The sequence below is a fragment of the Haliaeetus leucocephalus genome, unplaced genomic scaffold (assembly GCF_000737465.1).
Source record: "Haliaeetus leucocephalus isolate CR32 unplaced genomic scaffold, Haliaeetus_leucocephalus-4.0 Scaffold206, whole genome shotgun sequence".
In the NCBI taxonomy this organism is placed as follows: domain Eukaryota; kingdom Metazoa; phylum Chordata; class Aves; order Accipitriformes; family Accipitridae; genus Haliaeetus; species Haliaeetus leucocephalus.
In genome coordinates, this window is record NW_010972642.1 from 9,869,018 (window position 1) to 9,886,454 (window position 17,437).

Below are 17,437 nucleotides of genomic sequence, written 5' to 3' on the forward strand. Positions count from 1 at the left end.
CAAGAGCTGTCTGCGGTCGGCGTGTCGTGGCGTAGACCTGCCTGCAGCTATCTGGGATGGATGGCGGCGATGGCAGGCGTAAATCCGGCAGGCACGCAGGGCACGATCAGCAGCAGCAGCTCGGCTGTGTGTTTCTTGGTGACCTGTGCGTTTAGAGGCTGGCCTCTGGTGGGATCTCGGGGACTTCTGGCGCTTTGAATTGGAGCGCTGCGATCCAGGAGGGCAGAGGAGAGGGGCAAGGAAATGTATTTTCTACCTTTCACTGCCGTATCCATCTCCCTCGGCACTGTCAGACTTTGGTGTTCTATCACTTCTTTTACTGGCAGAGGTTATTAATTTCAAGTCTGCAAATCAGCATTTCAGAAAACATCTTAACTTTGTTTTCTCAGTCATGCTGCTCTAGCGGTATCCACAAAACAGGATGCTATGACACAGATAGAAAGTTAGCACCTGCCTCGCATCTGTTAACACAGGTACTGTGCTTAGGGGTCTGATGTCCCGAGACAGATTGTTGGGTCTTTCAGCTGCCTGGCATCAACCTGGGATGCAAAGGCAAGAGTGGGGCATAGCTGAAAGTCTTGGTAAGATCAGAAAGTTTAGGAAGTAGCTTGGGACATGGAGGAGCCAGCCCATTTGCATCCAGATCTGGGAGCGAGCTTCTCTTTCTTCTGTAGACAGACACTTTCTTAGCAAATCCATAGCAAAAGTACTAGAGGCAGGAAAGAGCTCTGTAAAGCATGGTGGCGTTCTTCAGTGGAAGGGGGAGGTAACTGATGTCATGCTCACAAGAGGGCCCTGATAGTGGAGACTGAATCCCAGTCTTGAACTGAAAATCCCAAGGAAGTAGTGAAGAGAATGGAGCCCTAGGTGTGATGGGCTGTCAGAAATGCACACTGCCAAACAGCATGGCCACTATGTCCTGAAACACCAAAGGGCTTTCGAGAAGTTACCTGTTTCATACTGCACCAGAGAGAGGTGTCTTCAGTCTAGAGGTCAGAGGCTCTTGACTCATCAAAATCCAGAATGAGATTGGATGTCATCTTTCCAACAGGAGATGGAAAGGGGAGGTGTTTCTCCTAAGTATCCAAAACATGGAAGAGTCCGGATGACTGCAGCAACAGCAGGTTGTCTTTCGATCTAAGAGCATATGCCTTCTACGAAATGGTGAGATAGTCTTGGTTGGCAGAAAGCTGAGCTTTCTCAGGAGTTTTTCTGAACCAGCTGTTGCTTTGAATGAAGTCCAGGGAAAGTTGGGAAACAGCTCTTCTCACATCTGATGTGCAGTTAATGCTGGGTGTCATCAGCCTTGGAGTAGTCTGTGAAGTCCAGGAAGATTTAGCCTCCTGCTGCTACTCAACGTGGATGCTGAATGTAAGGAGCATGATAGGACTGTGAGGAGCACATCAACAAATGTCAGCTTCACAGGTGAAGGGCAAAGTGCCCTATGGAGGATGTGGACTTGGAAAAAAAGATCTTGAAGCCACAGTGGTGTGAAGTTTCTAGGGTCAGAAAAAGAATATGGGACTTCCTGGGTCAACTACATCAGATGGTGTGAAGGACTTCTGTAATGTTCATAAGGGTATCTGGTCCTTGTGTGTGACTTAAAGGAGGTCATCCAGTCAGTGTCTGAGCTGGAAACCTGCTTGATCCTGCCCAGGAAAAGCACAGCAGACCTCCTTTGGTAGCTTGGTCAGGCATGGGAAAGGCAGGATTTCTGGTGGTGGCTGGGAGGGTAGTTACACCAGGTAGTGTTTACTCAAATACAGGCAAGCAATTGGGTGAGAGATACTTTACTGTAGAAGGATAAAGTGGTTACTATGCTAATAAAGAACCTAACAGCTTTCCTCCTCAATTTAGAAGGGCTTGAAGCAGACAAGGTCAGTGTTGCCTAGCAGTTGCATGTGATGACTTCACGAAGGTAGGTTGTGGGGTTGCCAGGCCACTGTTACGGTTCCAGTGTCTCTGGGACTCTCTCAATGCTCATGTGAGTGGCTGAACATAACAGCCAGAGGCAGCTTCTAAATCAGCAGTGTTGTCATCACCTCCAGAATGGTGAGCCTTGTGGCACTTGAGAAGGAGCTCTTTTCACCACTATTACAAAGGCGACTCTTGCACTAATGCAGAAAGTGAACTGTAGATTAAGTGCAGAATGGTGGCAGCTCAGCAGCCAACCATGCCATCTTCTCGTTGCTCCCTGCCCTTGGCAGTCCCCTCCTTCAGGGAGTGACCAGTTGGGAATGCTCTGATGCTTCAAAAAGCGTGAGCACCAGGTCTGTGCAAACACTGCCCTTTAAAGAGCATGGTCACAAGGGGCTTTAATGAGGCTGCTGAATTTCCTAGTGTGGGTGTTCCCTTGGGCAGGTAGTAACAGAAGACCCAGCACTATCTCGGGCAGCAATGGGCATACATCTGGTGGCTGTGACTTACTTGGCGTTAGGTTAGAGCACATGTGCTTTCCAAGCCTCATACTTGTCTTGGGTAAAGCAAGTGAAAATACAACAATAAACTTTGCTTTGGGAGGGAGATAAAGAAAGATGAAGCAAAGTCCATGGCCACATCGACTCTGTCAGATCAGAATAGTCGAAGAGAGGCTGAACCTTCTTAGCCCTTTTTCTGTGATGGAGAAGATGATAGTCAACGTTGTGGAGGTCCCCACAGTCTGTTGGTTTAAAGAGTGATGTGAGTAATGGAGGGAGACAAGGAGGGAAGGGAGGGAAGTAATCTGTTTTGCACCAGTGAACATGCAAATACTCTGGTTTTGTGTCCCACATTTCTTCCATGCAGGAAACGGAGCCAGTGTGACAGCTAGGTCACACTTTGTGCTTCTTGTGTCCTGGCACAACATGGTAGCATTGCACAGGCGGGGACCCTAAAGATCTTGGGGAAACATCTGATGGTGAGGAGGGCCAGGTGATGACCACCAAATGCTAGTGCCATCGTCACTTCTGTAAGGATGTGAAAATCCAGGGGAGAGAAAATAGAAGAGAAGGAGGAAGAACATCCTTAACTTTGCACACCAGAAACTGAGAGTGCCGGCTCTGACCTGGCCTGGAGCTGGGAGGTAGCTCCCAAGAGATCTCCAGATCTGCAGATTTGACTCTCAGCAAAACCACTCGCCCGCTCTCTAACACTGGGTGACTCTCACTTGGAAAGTTTCCTGTGCGCACGAGAGCTGCTTTCTGCGCGGGGAAGGGCAATGCTTCCTGTTTTTCTACAACATTGCTCCCTCCTCCCTCCTCCGGTTTCTTGGGCAGGCTGGCAGTCGCTATCGCATCTGGGTGAAGTCTTTCCTTTGTTTGCTCTACTGTTTCGCCAGACTGACTTTCTTAATTTTTTTTATATCTCCGCGTTTGTTCTCAGACTGCCACGTCGCCTGTACGTTCATAGAGCAAGGTGGCGTGAGGAACGGCCAGGAGCGCAGGTGTGGGTTGCTTGTGACAGATCCTAGGAAAAAAAATAGCTGTGTGATATGCAAGTTTGCTTTGTGGTTACGTGTAGGGTAAGAATCTGTTTCAAGGCGTCTTTTCCTTACTTACTGCTGCAGAACAGACATTGTTTGGGCCATGTCCCTTCAACACCTCTTTAAGTGGATATTATACCTGATAGTAGTGTTTGTGACTAAACTGAACAAAGTCAAACAGTTTCCTTTGCTCAATGGTGCTCTTGCATATTGATCTATTAATCTCTAGGTAATGACCAATAAGTGATTCTCTGTGACGCAAGACTTAAAAGCAGATCTGGCCTTAACCACAATTTTGTGGTTAAGAGGCAACAGTCTTAAGAGTTGACTTCCTCGCTCTTTCAAGGAAGGGTCTTGTGCCTTTAAAAAGAAAACCAAACACACACACAAAAAACCCCAAACAACAAAAGCCAACTTCTATATATAATATGCAAAACCTACAGGGGACCGCGCAGGCTGACATGATGTCACTGGCTTTCTCTGCCAGCCTTTCACACGCCTCAGAGGCGAAGACGCTTTACAGCAGAGCTCTGTGGTTTCGCGTGTGATTGCACAGAGCTGTGCTCGGGGTCACGAGGCTGCCGCTGCTCCCCAGCCAGGCCGGTTCTGCGGGAGAGGTCTACTTGCGGACTAGAAGTGGTTAGCTGGGTGAAAAACTTCTTCTATTGCCACGCTTAATGCTGTTGTTTTTCTGAAGTCCTTGCCAGGCAGGGTTGGGGGAGGTCTGCTGAACGCAGTAGCAATGTGAGAAGAAAAATAGCCTATTTAAATGTCAGTAGCTAAGCCCAATTCCTGTGCGAGAGTGCATGCATATACTTGTGCAGTATGAGTAATAACACAAAAGACAGGCTTCAGAAATGAGGCTTATATTTAAATACATCTTAAAGTCTCAGCTGAGTGTAAGGCCCTTCCAAATGTACACTGGCCACGCAAACACACCTGGGATGCTTACCCCAAAGGGCAGGGGAAGGACTGTACCAGTAGAAGGCATCTTCGTGCTGCACCTGCCATTGCATTATACTGAAGAATGTTTGTTTGCTTTGTTGCTAAAAAGAAGTCGCATTACTTCAAATGCTGTTGCTATGGGCAGGCTGACAGAGAACCGAAACTCAGTGGGTAAACCTGGAGCACCCCTCGGTGTAGTGAGAGCATCCAGATGAGCCGGTTAGGCTCTGAAGAGCTGGCATGAGAAAGCATAAGAGGTCCCCCTTTTTTGTCCATGGTAAACTTGCCAGTGGCAGAGTGGGACTTCATTGGCTTTAGGGACTTTTTGTGACTTCTCTGACATCATCTGTTCCAGGATCAGGCTCCTCAGGTGGCCTTTTCCACTGAACAACTGCATGCTTTATGGCTGGGTTGGCAGGTGACAGATGTTTGCTAATCTTGATCTAGCTTGTAATTTTTGTGCTTTTTTGTTTGGTTATTCTAGCATGCACAAACATGTTGCAGTACTTGGATCACCTCAGCCTCCATATAAAGCTTCAGCTAACTCCTCCTATCCTAAACAAAATACGAGGATTCCAGGGAAGTAGTGATGATTGGGATGCTGGCTTAGGGGTTTCTGTTTGACCAGCCCTGCCGAGCCCTGCCAAAGGACAATATTGATGGTGGTATGAGCTATTGCAGAAACTCGTCCTAAAGAGTAGCAGTCTATACTTCGGGTTCTTTCTATATTGGGTACTCATGTAGATGGCCTGAGTGGAACAGCGTTAATACCATAGCTTATCCACTGTCAGGTAAAATTGTAGCTGCTATGTGATTCAGCCTATAAAGGATAAACCCACAAAATAGCACTAGCCTCAGAAACGGCTCCAGAAGTCCTGCAATATCAGGGTGTTGTGCTGCAACAAGTAACGTTTGCAAGAGATGTGGAGTATAGTATGTCAGCTACTGTCTGTGACAATTTAGGGGTTCAGGAGTTGCGTTAGTGCGCTGTTACTGGCATCCCAGTGATGTAAAAGCAACAACTTGCTGTTGCTAGTGTTTGCGCTTTCGAAATGAGTGCTGTGTTCAAGTTTACCCAATGAAATAAATTTGCTTCTCTGCAGGCAACATGGTGGAGTGGTGTTTACCCCAAGATATTGATTTAGAAGGTGTGGAATTCAAATCCATGGCAAGTGGGTCCCACAAAATCCAGTCAGATTTCATGTGAGTATGTCTGAGCTATATTACTTCTTTCTCTAAGCTGTAAACCTACACCACCATCCCTTAACTCAGAACATGCAAGAAAAATACCATCTATGAAGTTGAGTTCCTGCATAAACGTGCTGCTAAACTGTATCTAGCCGAGCCAAAGATACTCTTCAGTTACTCCAACATCATATCAAGTACCAGCTAGCTGTGGGGATCTGCTGCGTGACAGCTTTGGCTGTGGAGGCCAGCTGGTGAATGGGGCAGGCCAGCTTCTTGGTGTGCAAATTTTAATGCGTATTGGGCAAATCATACTGCAGTGCTGCTACTGGGACTGTCAGCAGAGGCCTAGGGTGAAGGGGAAAGGATGGCAGAACTGAAACGGGAAGGATTTTGCAGGAACTGGACTTAGAAAAAGGTTCTTAATTCTGCAAGTGCTTTTGGATCCTTTAAATGTTGTGATAAACAGTCCTTGCTCACTTTCTTCTTTGCTAGCTCCTTCCTTCAGTGGAAAGACATAAGCTAGGAATTTTCTGCGTTCCCATCCTTTTACTAACCCAGTGTTGCAATGCAGCAATGTTTTGCAATGAATTGCAGTGTCACAATTCCTTTTGGTCAGGAATAACAGTTACTTTCTCAAAGGCACATGACCTGAACCATTTTACTCAGGTAGAGTATGCTTCCACATGCTGGCACCCAAAATATAACTAGGTAGCTAGACTGTACTCAGAACTTCATGCACTGCAGGCTTTTCTTCCTTGGAAGAAGGGCACTGTGTTGGCTGGGTCCTGTATCCTCTGTTGGTCTTTCTTCCAAGTTCTTTCCTTTCTTGCGTTCCAGTGACGTGGCTGGTAGGAGCTTTAGTGGGAACTCCTGGGAGCTCTTGCTTTAAATGTCCTGTCTTGTTCCTGAGAAGACTAGGACACCCAAGGCTTGTCCTCAGCCCTTCAGATAGCAGGGTGGGATTTCAGGGGTTTCCTTAAAGAAGGAACTGTGTTCCCTAATCACTATTTTTTGTGGTCAGTTACCTTTCTTTCTTTCTTCCTTCCTTTTTGCTCTTTTTAACACTAACCCTTCTGTCAAACATTTGTCTCCAGTTATTTCCGGAAGGGGCTCTGTTTTGGCCTGGCCTGCTTTGCCAACATGCCTGTGGAGAGTGAGTTAGAGCGTGGTGCCCGCATGAAGTCCGTGGGGATTCTCTCCCCTTCCTACACCCTGCTGTATAGGTACATGCACTTCCTGGAGAACCAGGTCAGGTAAGTTCCCTTGGGAATGGGGCTGGCCACTCCCTGCCTAGGAGAGGTAATGTTGCCCTGATGGAGAGCAGTTTTAGGCATGAGTGAGAGTTTGGCTACAACACTGAGCTACGACTTCCTTGAATAACTACTTCTCCAGAAAGAGTTACAGGTTCACAACGGGAAGGAGACAAGGAAATGATAGCAGCACTCTCTTCATTGATGACAGGCTAGTCAAATGCTATCCAAATCCTACTTATTTTGTGTGGACCTAAGTGTCAAGGAGAGAGTTGAGAGAACAAGAAGTTCTCCTTTTCTCCTTCTGAAAACCATTTTACTAAGGGCTCACAAAGGCTTCTAAACCTATGATGGTGCTCCTGGCTAGGTGTGTGCTTTAGCTGTGTTGAGTGGACTTGGCAGGGAAAATGGTGATGGTAGAATGGAAAGCTGTTCCTACCTGAGCATATTTTAAAAGAGGATCAGTAGTACTATGGATACATCAGCTTGCTGTCTGCTTCAGTCCTGCCCGTGTTCTCTGGCTGCACTGAAAGCTGGTGTTACTCCTGACGCTTCAGCTGCGCTCCTGGATAAGTCTGTGCAACTGAGGCACCCAGGGCTCCTTTGCTAGCTGGGAAAGCAGATGTTGGCTGGGGGCAAGGCACTTAATAAGTAGAGTCTGGAGACACTGCAGATCTCTTTTTTCCTTTCTTTTCCAGACACCAGCTGGAGATGCCAGGGCACTACTCCCATCTAGAGGCGTTCTATGATGACAAGAAAGGAGTTCTCCCTGATAGCAAGGGCACCGCCACCTCTCAGCAACCTGTCCACTGGCTGCCATCCATCCACAGATACATGTACCCAGAGATGAAGGTGAGGCAGGTGCTCTGAAGCTTGCAGGAGTGGGCAGCGTGGTGCTGCTCCTTGGTGGTGTCTCATACTCCTTTATATAAGCAGTCACTCCAGCGCTTTGTAGGCTGCTTTAGATAAGATTTTGTTACTTGGACTGTTACAAGCTGCAGTTCCCTGTCATTGCTGTGTGCTGGTCTTGCTCCCACATTTAGACTTAGCATCTGTGCATGTGTCCCTGCTTCACCTCTGAGCTTTTTTCTTCCCTTTCCCTCCACCTGCAGATCACACACCCTGCTGGCTGTATGTCTCAGTTCATCAAATTCTTCGGTGAGCAGATCCTTGTCCTCTGGAAGTTTGCCCTGCTGCGCAAGCGCATATTGATATTTTCACCGCCCCCAGTTGGAGTTGTCTGCTATAGAGGTATGTTTCCAGGGACACCGCAGTGCTCTGATCTAGTAGGCTGAAGCACTGCAGAAATGCCTGTGGGTACTGAGGGGGATAGACATCATGCAGGTCTTCAAAATCCATTGCAACCATTCCTTGTGAAGATACTGTTCAGCCTGCATTTACCCATTTCCTACAAAATGCTTTTCTTCAGGCCTTTTGGGTAAGGACATACCTGGCATTGTCAAACACAGTTCCTCTCAGCACAGGACAGTAGGAGTGCTGAATGAATTTGTGGCATCTAGAACATGGGATTCCTATGGGAGAACCGATTATTTCCTATCCAAAACAGGATGTCCCCACTTGAGAAGTTCTGGTGTTCAGGGGCATTTCACAGCTCTAACCATTGTTTTCATAGAAGTGTGTGGGAGAACTGGGTAAGTGGGGCTCAGAATGTCCTTGAGGGAATACTGAAAGCATCTCAGGATGTACTTCTCTTGTCCGCAGTGTATTGCTGCTGTTGCCTTGCCAATGTTTCTCTCCCTGGTCTTGGAGGAACTGTCCCAGAGTCCAAACCGTTCTTCTATGTGAATGTGGCAGACATAGAAATGCTGGAGACAGAAGTATCATATGTGGCCTGTAAGTATGATGGATTAGGCGTGACGTTTTTAACTTCAGGCTGCAAAATGTCTTGAGACACCAGACTGTGGAATAAAACTGATGAGAAATAGGATGTGCATGGAATGACTACGAAAGCAGGAGAGAACAGTTGGTCTGTTGGGACAGCAACATGCTGCTCTGAAAATCTTCTCTGATTTTGGCAGGTACAACAGAAAAGATCTTTGAGGAGAAACGGGATCTCTATGACGTGTATGTGGACAACCAGAATGTGAAGACGCACCATGAGCATCTGCAACCACTCCTGAAAATTAACAATGCTGACAAGGAGAAGTACCGACGGCTCAATGACCAGAGGTAATAATGGACATCTGGGTGGTCCTGGTCCCGATAGGACAGCAGTGTGATGTGGGATAAAGAGGACACTGCTCCTTTGTACTTTCCTTCTTGTCTTAGAATTGTCAACGTTTCCCACTGCTTCAGCTCATCTCTTTGAGATTCTGGTTCCACTGTAGCTGACTGGTGTGAGAGCTGCTGGGCACTCTGCACACATACAATCACTCTGCCAGTGAGCTGATGGAGCAGATAGAAGGCAGGAAGAGAAGCAGAGGTTGTGACTCACCATTGGTTCACCACTGATCAGTAGCAGAACTGAAAACAGCCTGCTTTCTAGTCCAGTGCCATATAAAGACTACCCTGTTGCCTCAGATATCGAGGCAAGTGTTAGTCTGATTGGTCTCCAAGAAATGGATGTGAAGTTTTAGTTGTAATCCTTGTCTTCTCATAATGCTTTGAGGTTCACTGTAGGTATGTTCAATTAATCTGTCTCCCTTCTCTCAGGCAGATGTTAATGTATTCTCAAGAAGTTGGCGAGGATTGTAGCTCCTGTGAAGAGGACCTTTTCATCTTGTGAGTGGCTACCTCTAACACTTAGTTGGTCACTGTTAGGCTTAGGGAGCCTCTTTCACTGATTCCATGTTGCACTGGTTTGGCATATTATGAAACATCATGATTAACATAATTCCATAGTCAGCTCTCTTTCTCTAGGGATCCAAGAACCAAACTGCCTCTTCCTTTTCAGATCATCTTCTTTTCAATTTGAGAAGCCAAATGCAGCCATGCTAGTCTCCACTGTGGTCTCTTAAGTGCTGGGAGGGAGAAGGGAATTTTAAAAACACAATTAGAAATGCAAGAATCCCTTCCCATTTTTGAAAACATAAGCACTACAGGACTTTTCATGCCAGAACATTTGGCTCGGGAAAGGACAATGTCCAGGGGAAACAGGCACTGTACCATGCTGAGGGAGGTACAGTGTGGAGATAAGACCTGCATGTGAAAGACTGGCCCATTGATGTGGCTGGCTTTGTGCTTGGCAAACAGAGGAACCAGGTGTAGAGTATGAGGTATGGAATTAGATGAAAACTACAGCTCTGCCACCTCTGAAGTCCTTCACTGCCTGTTGCTACTGTTCACAGTCTGCAGCAGGTGAGAAGTAATGGGATGAAACTGTGTGAAGGGTTGTCAGGGCAGAGCCCTGATCACTGAGCTGCACACATGTAGTCAGAGTTCCTTCTGAACAGCCTTGCATGTTCCTAGGAAAGCACTAGGTAAGAAGTAGCTCCCACTGCTATGTTCTGCACAGTAATGGAGAATTTATTTACCCAGTGGCTTACTAGATGGATGACAATGCCGTTTTCTTCTTTGCATTATGGGACCTATAGGTCTGATATACCCACTTGGTTACCACAAAGTACACATTAGCTGATAACGTGGCTTGCTTCTGAAGAGTGAAATGCCTACCATAAATCAGCCAGACAGAAGCACTGCCGTAAATTAAAAGTTACTGCTTTATCTTTGTTTATTCTGGGTCATCCATAGGGTGGATGGAAAACTACTACAACGTCACCTAAGAAGGTGGGTTCTATGATTAAAGGGGGTTAAATGCAGTTCTGGAGCTCTGCTGCCTGTTTAGTAAATATGCTATCTTTTTGGGGGTCCAATGCCATCATCTTAGCTGACTTTATCCTATAGGTTTTTCATGGAGCAGAACAACCGCATATTTCAGACGCTGATGGAGGTGTCAGCCAGCCAGGACAAGACACTGACAGCTGACCACGCACGAGGCATGGGCCTGGATCCCCAAGGGGATCGAAGTTTCCTTATGGACCTACTGGAAGTGTATGGCATTGATGTTATGCTAGTCATTGACAACCCCTGCTGCACTTAAACCAAGGGCAAGAGAGATGGGGAGCAAAGATCATTTTTTAAAGACTACCAGACATTGCTTAGGAGGATCACTGGAACTCACCACAGCCACTGGACAGATCTCATTTTATTTAATAACTTTATATGGAGAGTATTTATAATTTTAAAACAAAATGTGATTTTATTTTCTCCCCCTCATCTTCCCAATGAGTACCTGCTCCAGGTTTGGGGTTTTTTGTTTGGTTTTGTCTCCCTTTCTCTTTCATTTGTGTTTTTTTGTCTTGTTTAGATAGGACCAGTGGCACCTTTGCACCAATCCTCACTGTTGCCAGTGATAGCTAGGTTTTGGCCTAGCCTGGATACCTGAGGGCTGAAGACTTCAGGAAAGCACTTTGTCTGATGGGGACCAATGTGAAATGCTGTAGCTGAGCCCTCAAGACTTGACTGGAAAAACCCTCCTATTATCCCCTCTTCCACTTGGGGACTGAAGAGAGCTTCAGCACAGGCTGTTAGTGGCCCAGTCTCATAAAACATCTGTCCTACCATGTTTATTGGTGGGGACAGTTAAACCAATGATAAAAAACCAGGACTCCTTTAAACACCCCTCACCCAATTTTAGGAGCTGAGTTGGAATAAAGCCACCCTTCCTCATCAATGGCAGAAACAAGTTTGGGACAAGGGGGTGCTACAGAATCTTAATACTTTGCTTACCAGAGCAGCATGGTTTCACTTCCAGCATTTGAGGTGGCATAAACTGGCAAAGACTACTTATCTCATAGCTGGAGAAGAGCACCATCTCTACTTAATCCCTCCTACCACTTCCTCTGGCTTTCAGTTGCATCACACCTGCTGCTTTGGTTTAAAAATCTTCAAACCAGCAAGATGGTCTCCCATTTAACAGGGACCAACATCACTGAGCCACCTTGCAGTCACCATGTTCTCCAGCCTCAGCTCAGATGGTGCTGGACCAGATTGGGTTGAATAAGTACGCTTTAATGTCACTAGGCCTTCCTTTGTAGCAGATGGTACTTGTCACTCCTTTGCTTTAACAATGTCTGCTGATCCTCCTTTTGTCACACAGCCTTCAGCACTGTCTGCTGCTGTCCTTGGCTTTCAGTGTGAGACAGAGCAGTATGGGACCTTCTGGCTGGAATGACTTCGCAGTTTGCAGGAGGTTCCCTTGGAGTTTGGTGTTCTTAACTGGCACAGCTGCTAGAAGCAATGTCTAACAGCAAGCCTTTTTTTCCTGGGCAGAGAAGCTGTAGAACCAGATGAACAGTGTCTTATTCTTGTGCTGTGGAAAGAACAGGATTCAGTTTATGCAGGACCAGTGGCTACCTCCAGGAAGGCTATCCCAGTAAAGAGTAATCCGTTCACCATGTGAAATCAAAGAATGGTGCTGTAGGTTCTAGGTGTGACTGCTTTGCCCCAAATCCTTCAGCCAGTAGTAGCATCAGCTTTAAGCTAACTGTTCTTCCTGAACTGTGGCTATAGCTAATTAGCTGCTGCTTCTACCGTAATAGACTTTAGCACCCTTGGAGCCTTTCTGCAGTTTGTAGAAATGCAAACTGTAGCTGATGTATCCATTTATCCTAGCATTTTATAGGATGAGGCAGAGCCTGAACCACCGAAGTCTCACCCACTAATTCTTTTTAAAACAGGTGATGCAAATGTGCTCCAAGTAGATCCTCTGTGGATTGTCTCCATCTGGAAGGAAGCAAGCTGGCATGTCCTGTTTCTCCTTGAAGGCTATGTAGTTTTGCTTGCTGTGGTTTCAGAGGTTTTAGTGAGGTGTGGGGATCAGGGGCCTCACAAGGCTTATTGCACAGTTCATTAGTACAGGCTTCAGCATATTATGTTCCTGTGATCTGCTTCTCTCTGAGCAGCCACTCCCCTGCCTGCTTTTTCAGGGCTTTGAATGTTTTTGTACAGCAGAAAACATGCTGCTGCTTGTATTACCAGTTGCTCACAACTGTAATGTAATCATCCTTAGAAGGCTGGGGAAAAAAATGGGGAAAGAGGAAAAAACAGAGCTGAATATCATTTAATGGGAAGAAAAGGCTTTCCTTAAGGCTTTGGTTTTAAATTGACACCTCTAGTATAAAAGTGACCCACAATCTCCATGGTTTTTTCTGACTTTCACTTTAGTTTTAACATGCTGTCTGCAGTGAAGATCCCTGAGGAGGTATAGCTGGCATTGTATTGCTGTCACTTACTTTACTTCCTTCAGATATAAAAAAAAGGAACTGAAATTAGTCTCTAGCAATTCTTCCTCTCACTTTCTTGAAGGTTTGCTACATAGTTTAGCTGTGGTCAGCTGTTAATGGCTTTCTGTTCTCATTGATGTCAGTAGTTCTTTTGCTGAACTAAATAGAAACAAACCTTTAATTTGTCACTGAAATTTTACAGCCTCTGCAGTCAGAGGCTTTCTAACACCCTGCATTAGAGCGCTATGTTCACAAGCTGTCAGGACATCAGGTCTACTAGACAGCACTGCTAGAGCCCACTGAGCAGAACCTCCTGAAATTACTATTTGACATTTATTAAACCTCTGCTTTCCAGAAACTAGGGCTTCAGTTGCTAGCAGTAGTGTGGGTGCAGAAGCATCAAAGCAAGCAGATTACTGTGAAAGCAGCATCCCTGCTACATCCCAGCTGGATGGGTACGGCCTATTTTCCTCTTCCTTGTAATTCTGCTTCTCTACAGCCTCTCTTGGCAGGTGACTGCTACAGAAGACAGAAAACAGAACAAAAAGACTTCTCTAGCCTAACCCTTCCTTGTTGGATTTGGTGCAAAAGAATTTTCCACCTGTACTCCCCTTTTCTAATAGACATTGCTTTCATTGTTGTCACATGTGGAAAATCCTTGATAAATGGGTACATAATATAAACAAATGGCTACAGCTTGGGCCATGAGGGCTTGTTCAGTAGACTGTTTTTGTTTGGAACCAACTTCACTGAATCTTCTTTCCAGGAGATAACATAATTCAAGGTAAAACAGTTAAGTGCGTACATTTAAAATCCCCTCCTTGGCACTTAATAGTTGCTTTTTTGAATACTAGCTGTAGGATGGGAGACAGTTACTTGGTGTATTTTGAATTAGGGAGGAAAGTGTGGCATAAGGTAGAATATTGCTGATTACTGCAAAAGTAGTCCTCTTCTCCATTTTAAGTACTTTGCCTTTACAGTGGTGCCTTTCATTTCTTTGGTGTGATGTCTCTGGTCAGTTGCTTGTGATCAGAGCCCAGGTTGAATGGTGGTTACAGTAACCATGTATATATCCCATGCCCTGGTAGACACAGTCTGGTATGTTCCTCTCTAACACTCAAGTCATAGCACAGCCATTGCAGGTGCTCCCCAAGCTGGTACTTGCTTGAGTTTCAATAGGAGAGCAAGAGCTTCATAATTGCGTCTTAACTCAAGTTGCACTAGAAATGTATAATCAAGTAATGTATTATTATTACTTGTACTATCTGGATTGGAGGGTAAACCCTGAGAGAGAAATAAAAGCTAGGTTTTCAGTCTGAACAAGGGATACCATGCCAGACACTTAAATCATGCAAAAGTCTTCTCACTGCAAGGTTAGGCCAAGCTGCATAGAGCCAAGTACAGCTAAAAACTATAATGGATACTAGGAGAAAGGCATTTTACTGAATTAAAGAGTTCAGATTTGTCTTGGAGACATGCTAATACCTTATTTTCTAGCATATATTAAGTAGTTACTCCAATGTAAGAGCTAATGGTCATGTCTGTCACAGGAGATGAGCTTGCCTATCCAGCATCCTTAAGGGCCGAAGAAAGTTCCATCACCTTTTCAAGGCAAAGTAGCTTACTGTACAGCTTACTCCGTAAAGCAGTGCTATTGTAATACTTCTTCCATTTTAAGAACTGCCAAAGTTAATGGGCAAAAAGCTAGGAGTAGCTGTGGCCCTCTTGGTGACAGACTAGGCAAGGGACAGGCATGCTTTGCTCTGGGAAGGGGAAAGGCAAGAGCACTCTGTCCTAATGCAAAAGTCTAGGTACAAAGCATGCATACTAACCCAAATTCTCTCATCATAGCTATTATTTCTGTTAGTTGCTGTCTCCTTTCTGCCCCCCAAAGCTAGTGGTCTAGTGATTATGTCTTTTGCGAGGGACTGGAATGTACTGACTTAACAGAATGATATGTCTGTCTAAAACAGAGGGTACTAGATGGCTATGAACCAGCATTTCAGGTCCTGGTTAATGCAACATGCCATTCAAATGGGAATGTTTAATCATGGTTAAAATAAATGGGTGCCTTGGGCTGGTCCATCATTAGGTTGTTATCCTTCCTTTTTATTTATGTTACAGTATTTTAAGCCTTTCTAGAATGGACTGTAAGTTGAAGCTAGGATAAATGTTTTCATGAGTGGGACCTAGGTTTCTACTCCTGCTTCCTGTCCTGGAGTTCATACAAAGAAAGTTGTTTATCTTGCTGCCAGACAGAAACATGAGAACTGAGTCCTTTCCTCAACATTGTAGATAGCAGGTTCAGCCCCTGCTTCTTTTATGTAATGTTTTTCTCACACCTCCCCTCTGAATGTTGCAATTCAGAGGCCTAGAACCGCCCCATACTGGTAGACCTCTGAACTGTAGAGGAAGGGGAAAAAATTACTTGAATGGTATTTATATGAGCTACTCAACTTATGCTGATATGAATATTTAAATATCAGCCTGTCTCAGATGATACTTGGTAGTTTAACATCAGGACAGCATTAACAATACCAGTTCTGAAGGGAGCTCTTGGTTACCCTCAAGCAAGGAATCATACTGCAATGGGAGCCATGCATCTGATACTATGGAAGAGAATTAGTTGTTTTCCCTGTAAACTGGTACAGGTGAACCAGAAGCTAGTTCTTACCATCTCACCCCTTGCAGCAGGCTGGTTGTAGTTCTAACAGCTCTGATGATGTTTGCATCTTGCAGATGTGTGGTTGCTCCCATAGGCCTGTGGCTGTGTAGAAAAACTGCTTACTAAAACATGGGTATTTTTTAATACAATTAAAGCTTACCTTTTTGAAACGGCTGCTGCCTTGTCTTTCCTGCCACTTGAGAAAAAAACATTGCTGATTATATTACAGAAGCATCAGCTTGAGGAAAAACTCAGTTGGTGAGATCTGCCCCTGACTCTGAATGAGCCAGTGGCTGTAAAGCAACGTTCAAGGTGTCTCTGTGGCAAGCAAAAAGAGCAGAGCACAGCCAACATGGTCCTTGGAGAGTGACCCAGGGGTCCACTGGGCACTCCTAATTGCTGCAGAGCAAAAGAAAGACAGCACAACACAGGCCCTATCACCAGCATAACTATTAAAAAAGAACTAGCAGGCTTCTACTCCCCTAGAGCTTAGTCAAGAAAGTGATGGGTGCTTGCCCCAATAGCTTAGGTAATTAGTTTGTCCACAGTACAGTCAAGGGAAGGACCGTGTTCAGTTTGGTTCCAGCATCATGCAGAAAACCAACCCTGCTTCCCCCTTCAAAGCGTTTTTCCTTTAGCAAGTCTCCAGCAGAGGATGCTGTTGCACCAGCATGCAGCCAGGATGCAGTCTTCAACAAAGCGGCTGGAAGTCAATTCACTAATGTCCTTATTTTGATTACAGCAACGAATCAACAGATGAACTTAGACTAGATCACGTACAAACAACAATCGCATCAGAAAAATAAGCATCAATTTTTTTCTTCCAGTAAGCAAGGCAGATTCATGTCAACTTGTAAGTTACAATAAGAAGGGCAACACATAACCTTGCCTAAATCAGTAATATTTCCTTTCAGCAATTAAAGCAAAGCTATAAACAAAAGCTCAGAAAAGCAACAAAACTAATTACAGTGCTGAGGCTCAAGGGGATGTAGGTTGCATAAGGAGTGGGAAGCACTGTTTACATTAGAGAAGAGCAACCAGACACAATGAATAATAAAAGTTATTTGGATGCCCTTATTTGTGTTATACTACTACAGGAATAAAAGGAATACTTACGAAAAAAAGACTCATTTGGCTTGTTAAAAGAGTCTTTCCACATGTACTTCATACAGCTTTGGGTCAATGATGACATTTTCCAATTTGGTTCTCTGTAATACACCTAAACTTGATCAAAGGAATATATTTCTACTATATTATTAACTGGAACTCTGTGCTGTTGGATCTGGCAAGATGAAAAAAACCACACCATAAATATCTTATCCAGATACATACAGGGAATTTTTAAAGTTCCTCTGAAGATTTGTATCACCTATCTCCAATTTATTTTGTGACAGAGTAGATAACCAACCACCTGTTTTAATGTGGCAATTCCAACATTTCATAGACTTCCTTAGCATTACTCCCCAAACATAAATTTCTTCAAAGATCCCAGGTTTTGCAAGATTTGTACATGGGTAAAGTAGACTTAAACTCTTAAAACACAAAGACAAGTGTGCTTTCATTTTACTTTAATATACAATTGTATTAAAGCAGTAGCATCTGGCACACAGCACTCAGCCTGCAGTGCTGTAAATGGAACACTGATGACTTTTTTTTTTTTTGGGGGGGGGGGGGGGGGGGACGC

At 45.0% G+C, this 17,437-nt stretch overlaps 2 protein-coding genes across 2 annotated transcripts in view; one reads left to right on the plus strand and one right to left on the minus strand.

The window, feature by feature from the left end:
- Positions 1–2,397: 2,397 nt before the first annotated feature.
- Positions 2,398–12,946, plus strand: KIAA1147 (KIAA1147 ortholog). Its single transcript, XM_010566350.1, has 11 exons — positions 2,398–2,437; positions 3,361–3,421; positions 5,150–5,196; positions 5,509–5,608; positions 6,688–6,846; positions 7,542–7,695; positions 7,956–8,094; positions 8,566–8,697; positions 8,883–9,033; positions 9,517–9,585; positions 10,708–12,946. The coding sequence occupies exons 1-11, from the start codon at positions 2,398–2,400 to the stop codon at positions 10,901–10,903; spliced, it is 1,248 nt and encodes a 415-aa protein (XP_010564652.1). The 3' UTR covers positions 10,904–12,946.
- A 2,892-nt stretch (positions 12,947–15,838) lies between these two features.
- The window catches only part of AGK (acylglycerol kinase), a 38,710-nt gene continuing 37,111 nt past the window's right edge, over positions 15,839–17,437 (minus strand). The window contains exons 16-17 of the transcript XR_774271.1: positions 16,870–17,035; positions 15,839–15,855 (exon numbers count right to left, since the gene is read on the minus strand). The gene's annotated coding sequence lies outside the window, so the exon portion shown is untranslated. The remainder of the gene's footprint in view (positions 15,856–16,869; positions 17,036–17,437) is intronic.

Coding starts and splice junctions, on each gene's coding strand:
- KIAA1147 (XM_010566350.1), top strand. CDS start 2,398: ATGGGCATACATCTGGTGGCTGTGACTTACTTGGCGTTAG. Junction 5,197..5,508: donor CATAGCTTATCCACTGTCAG/GTAAAATTGTAG, acceptor GCTTCTCTGCAG/GCAACATGGTGGAGTGGTGT. Junction 8,698..8,882: donor AGAAGTATCATATGTGGCCT/GTAAGTATGATG, acceptor TGATTTTGGCAG/GTACAACAGAAAAGATCTTT.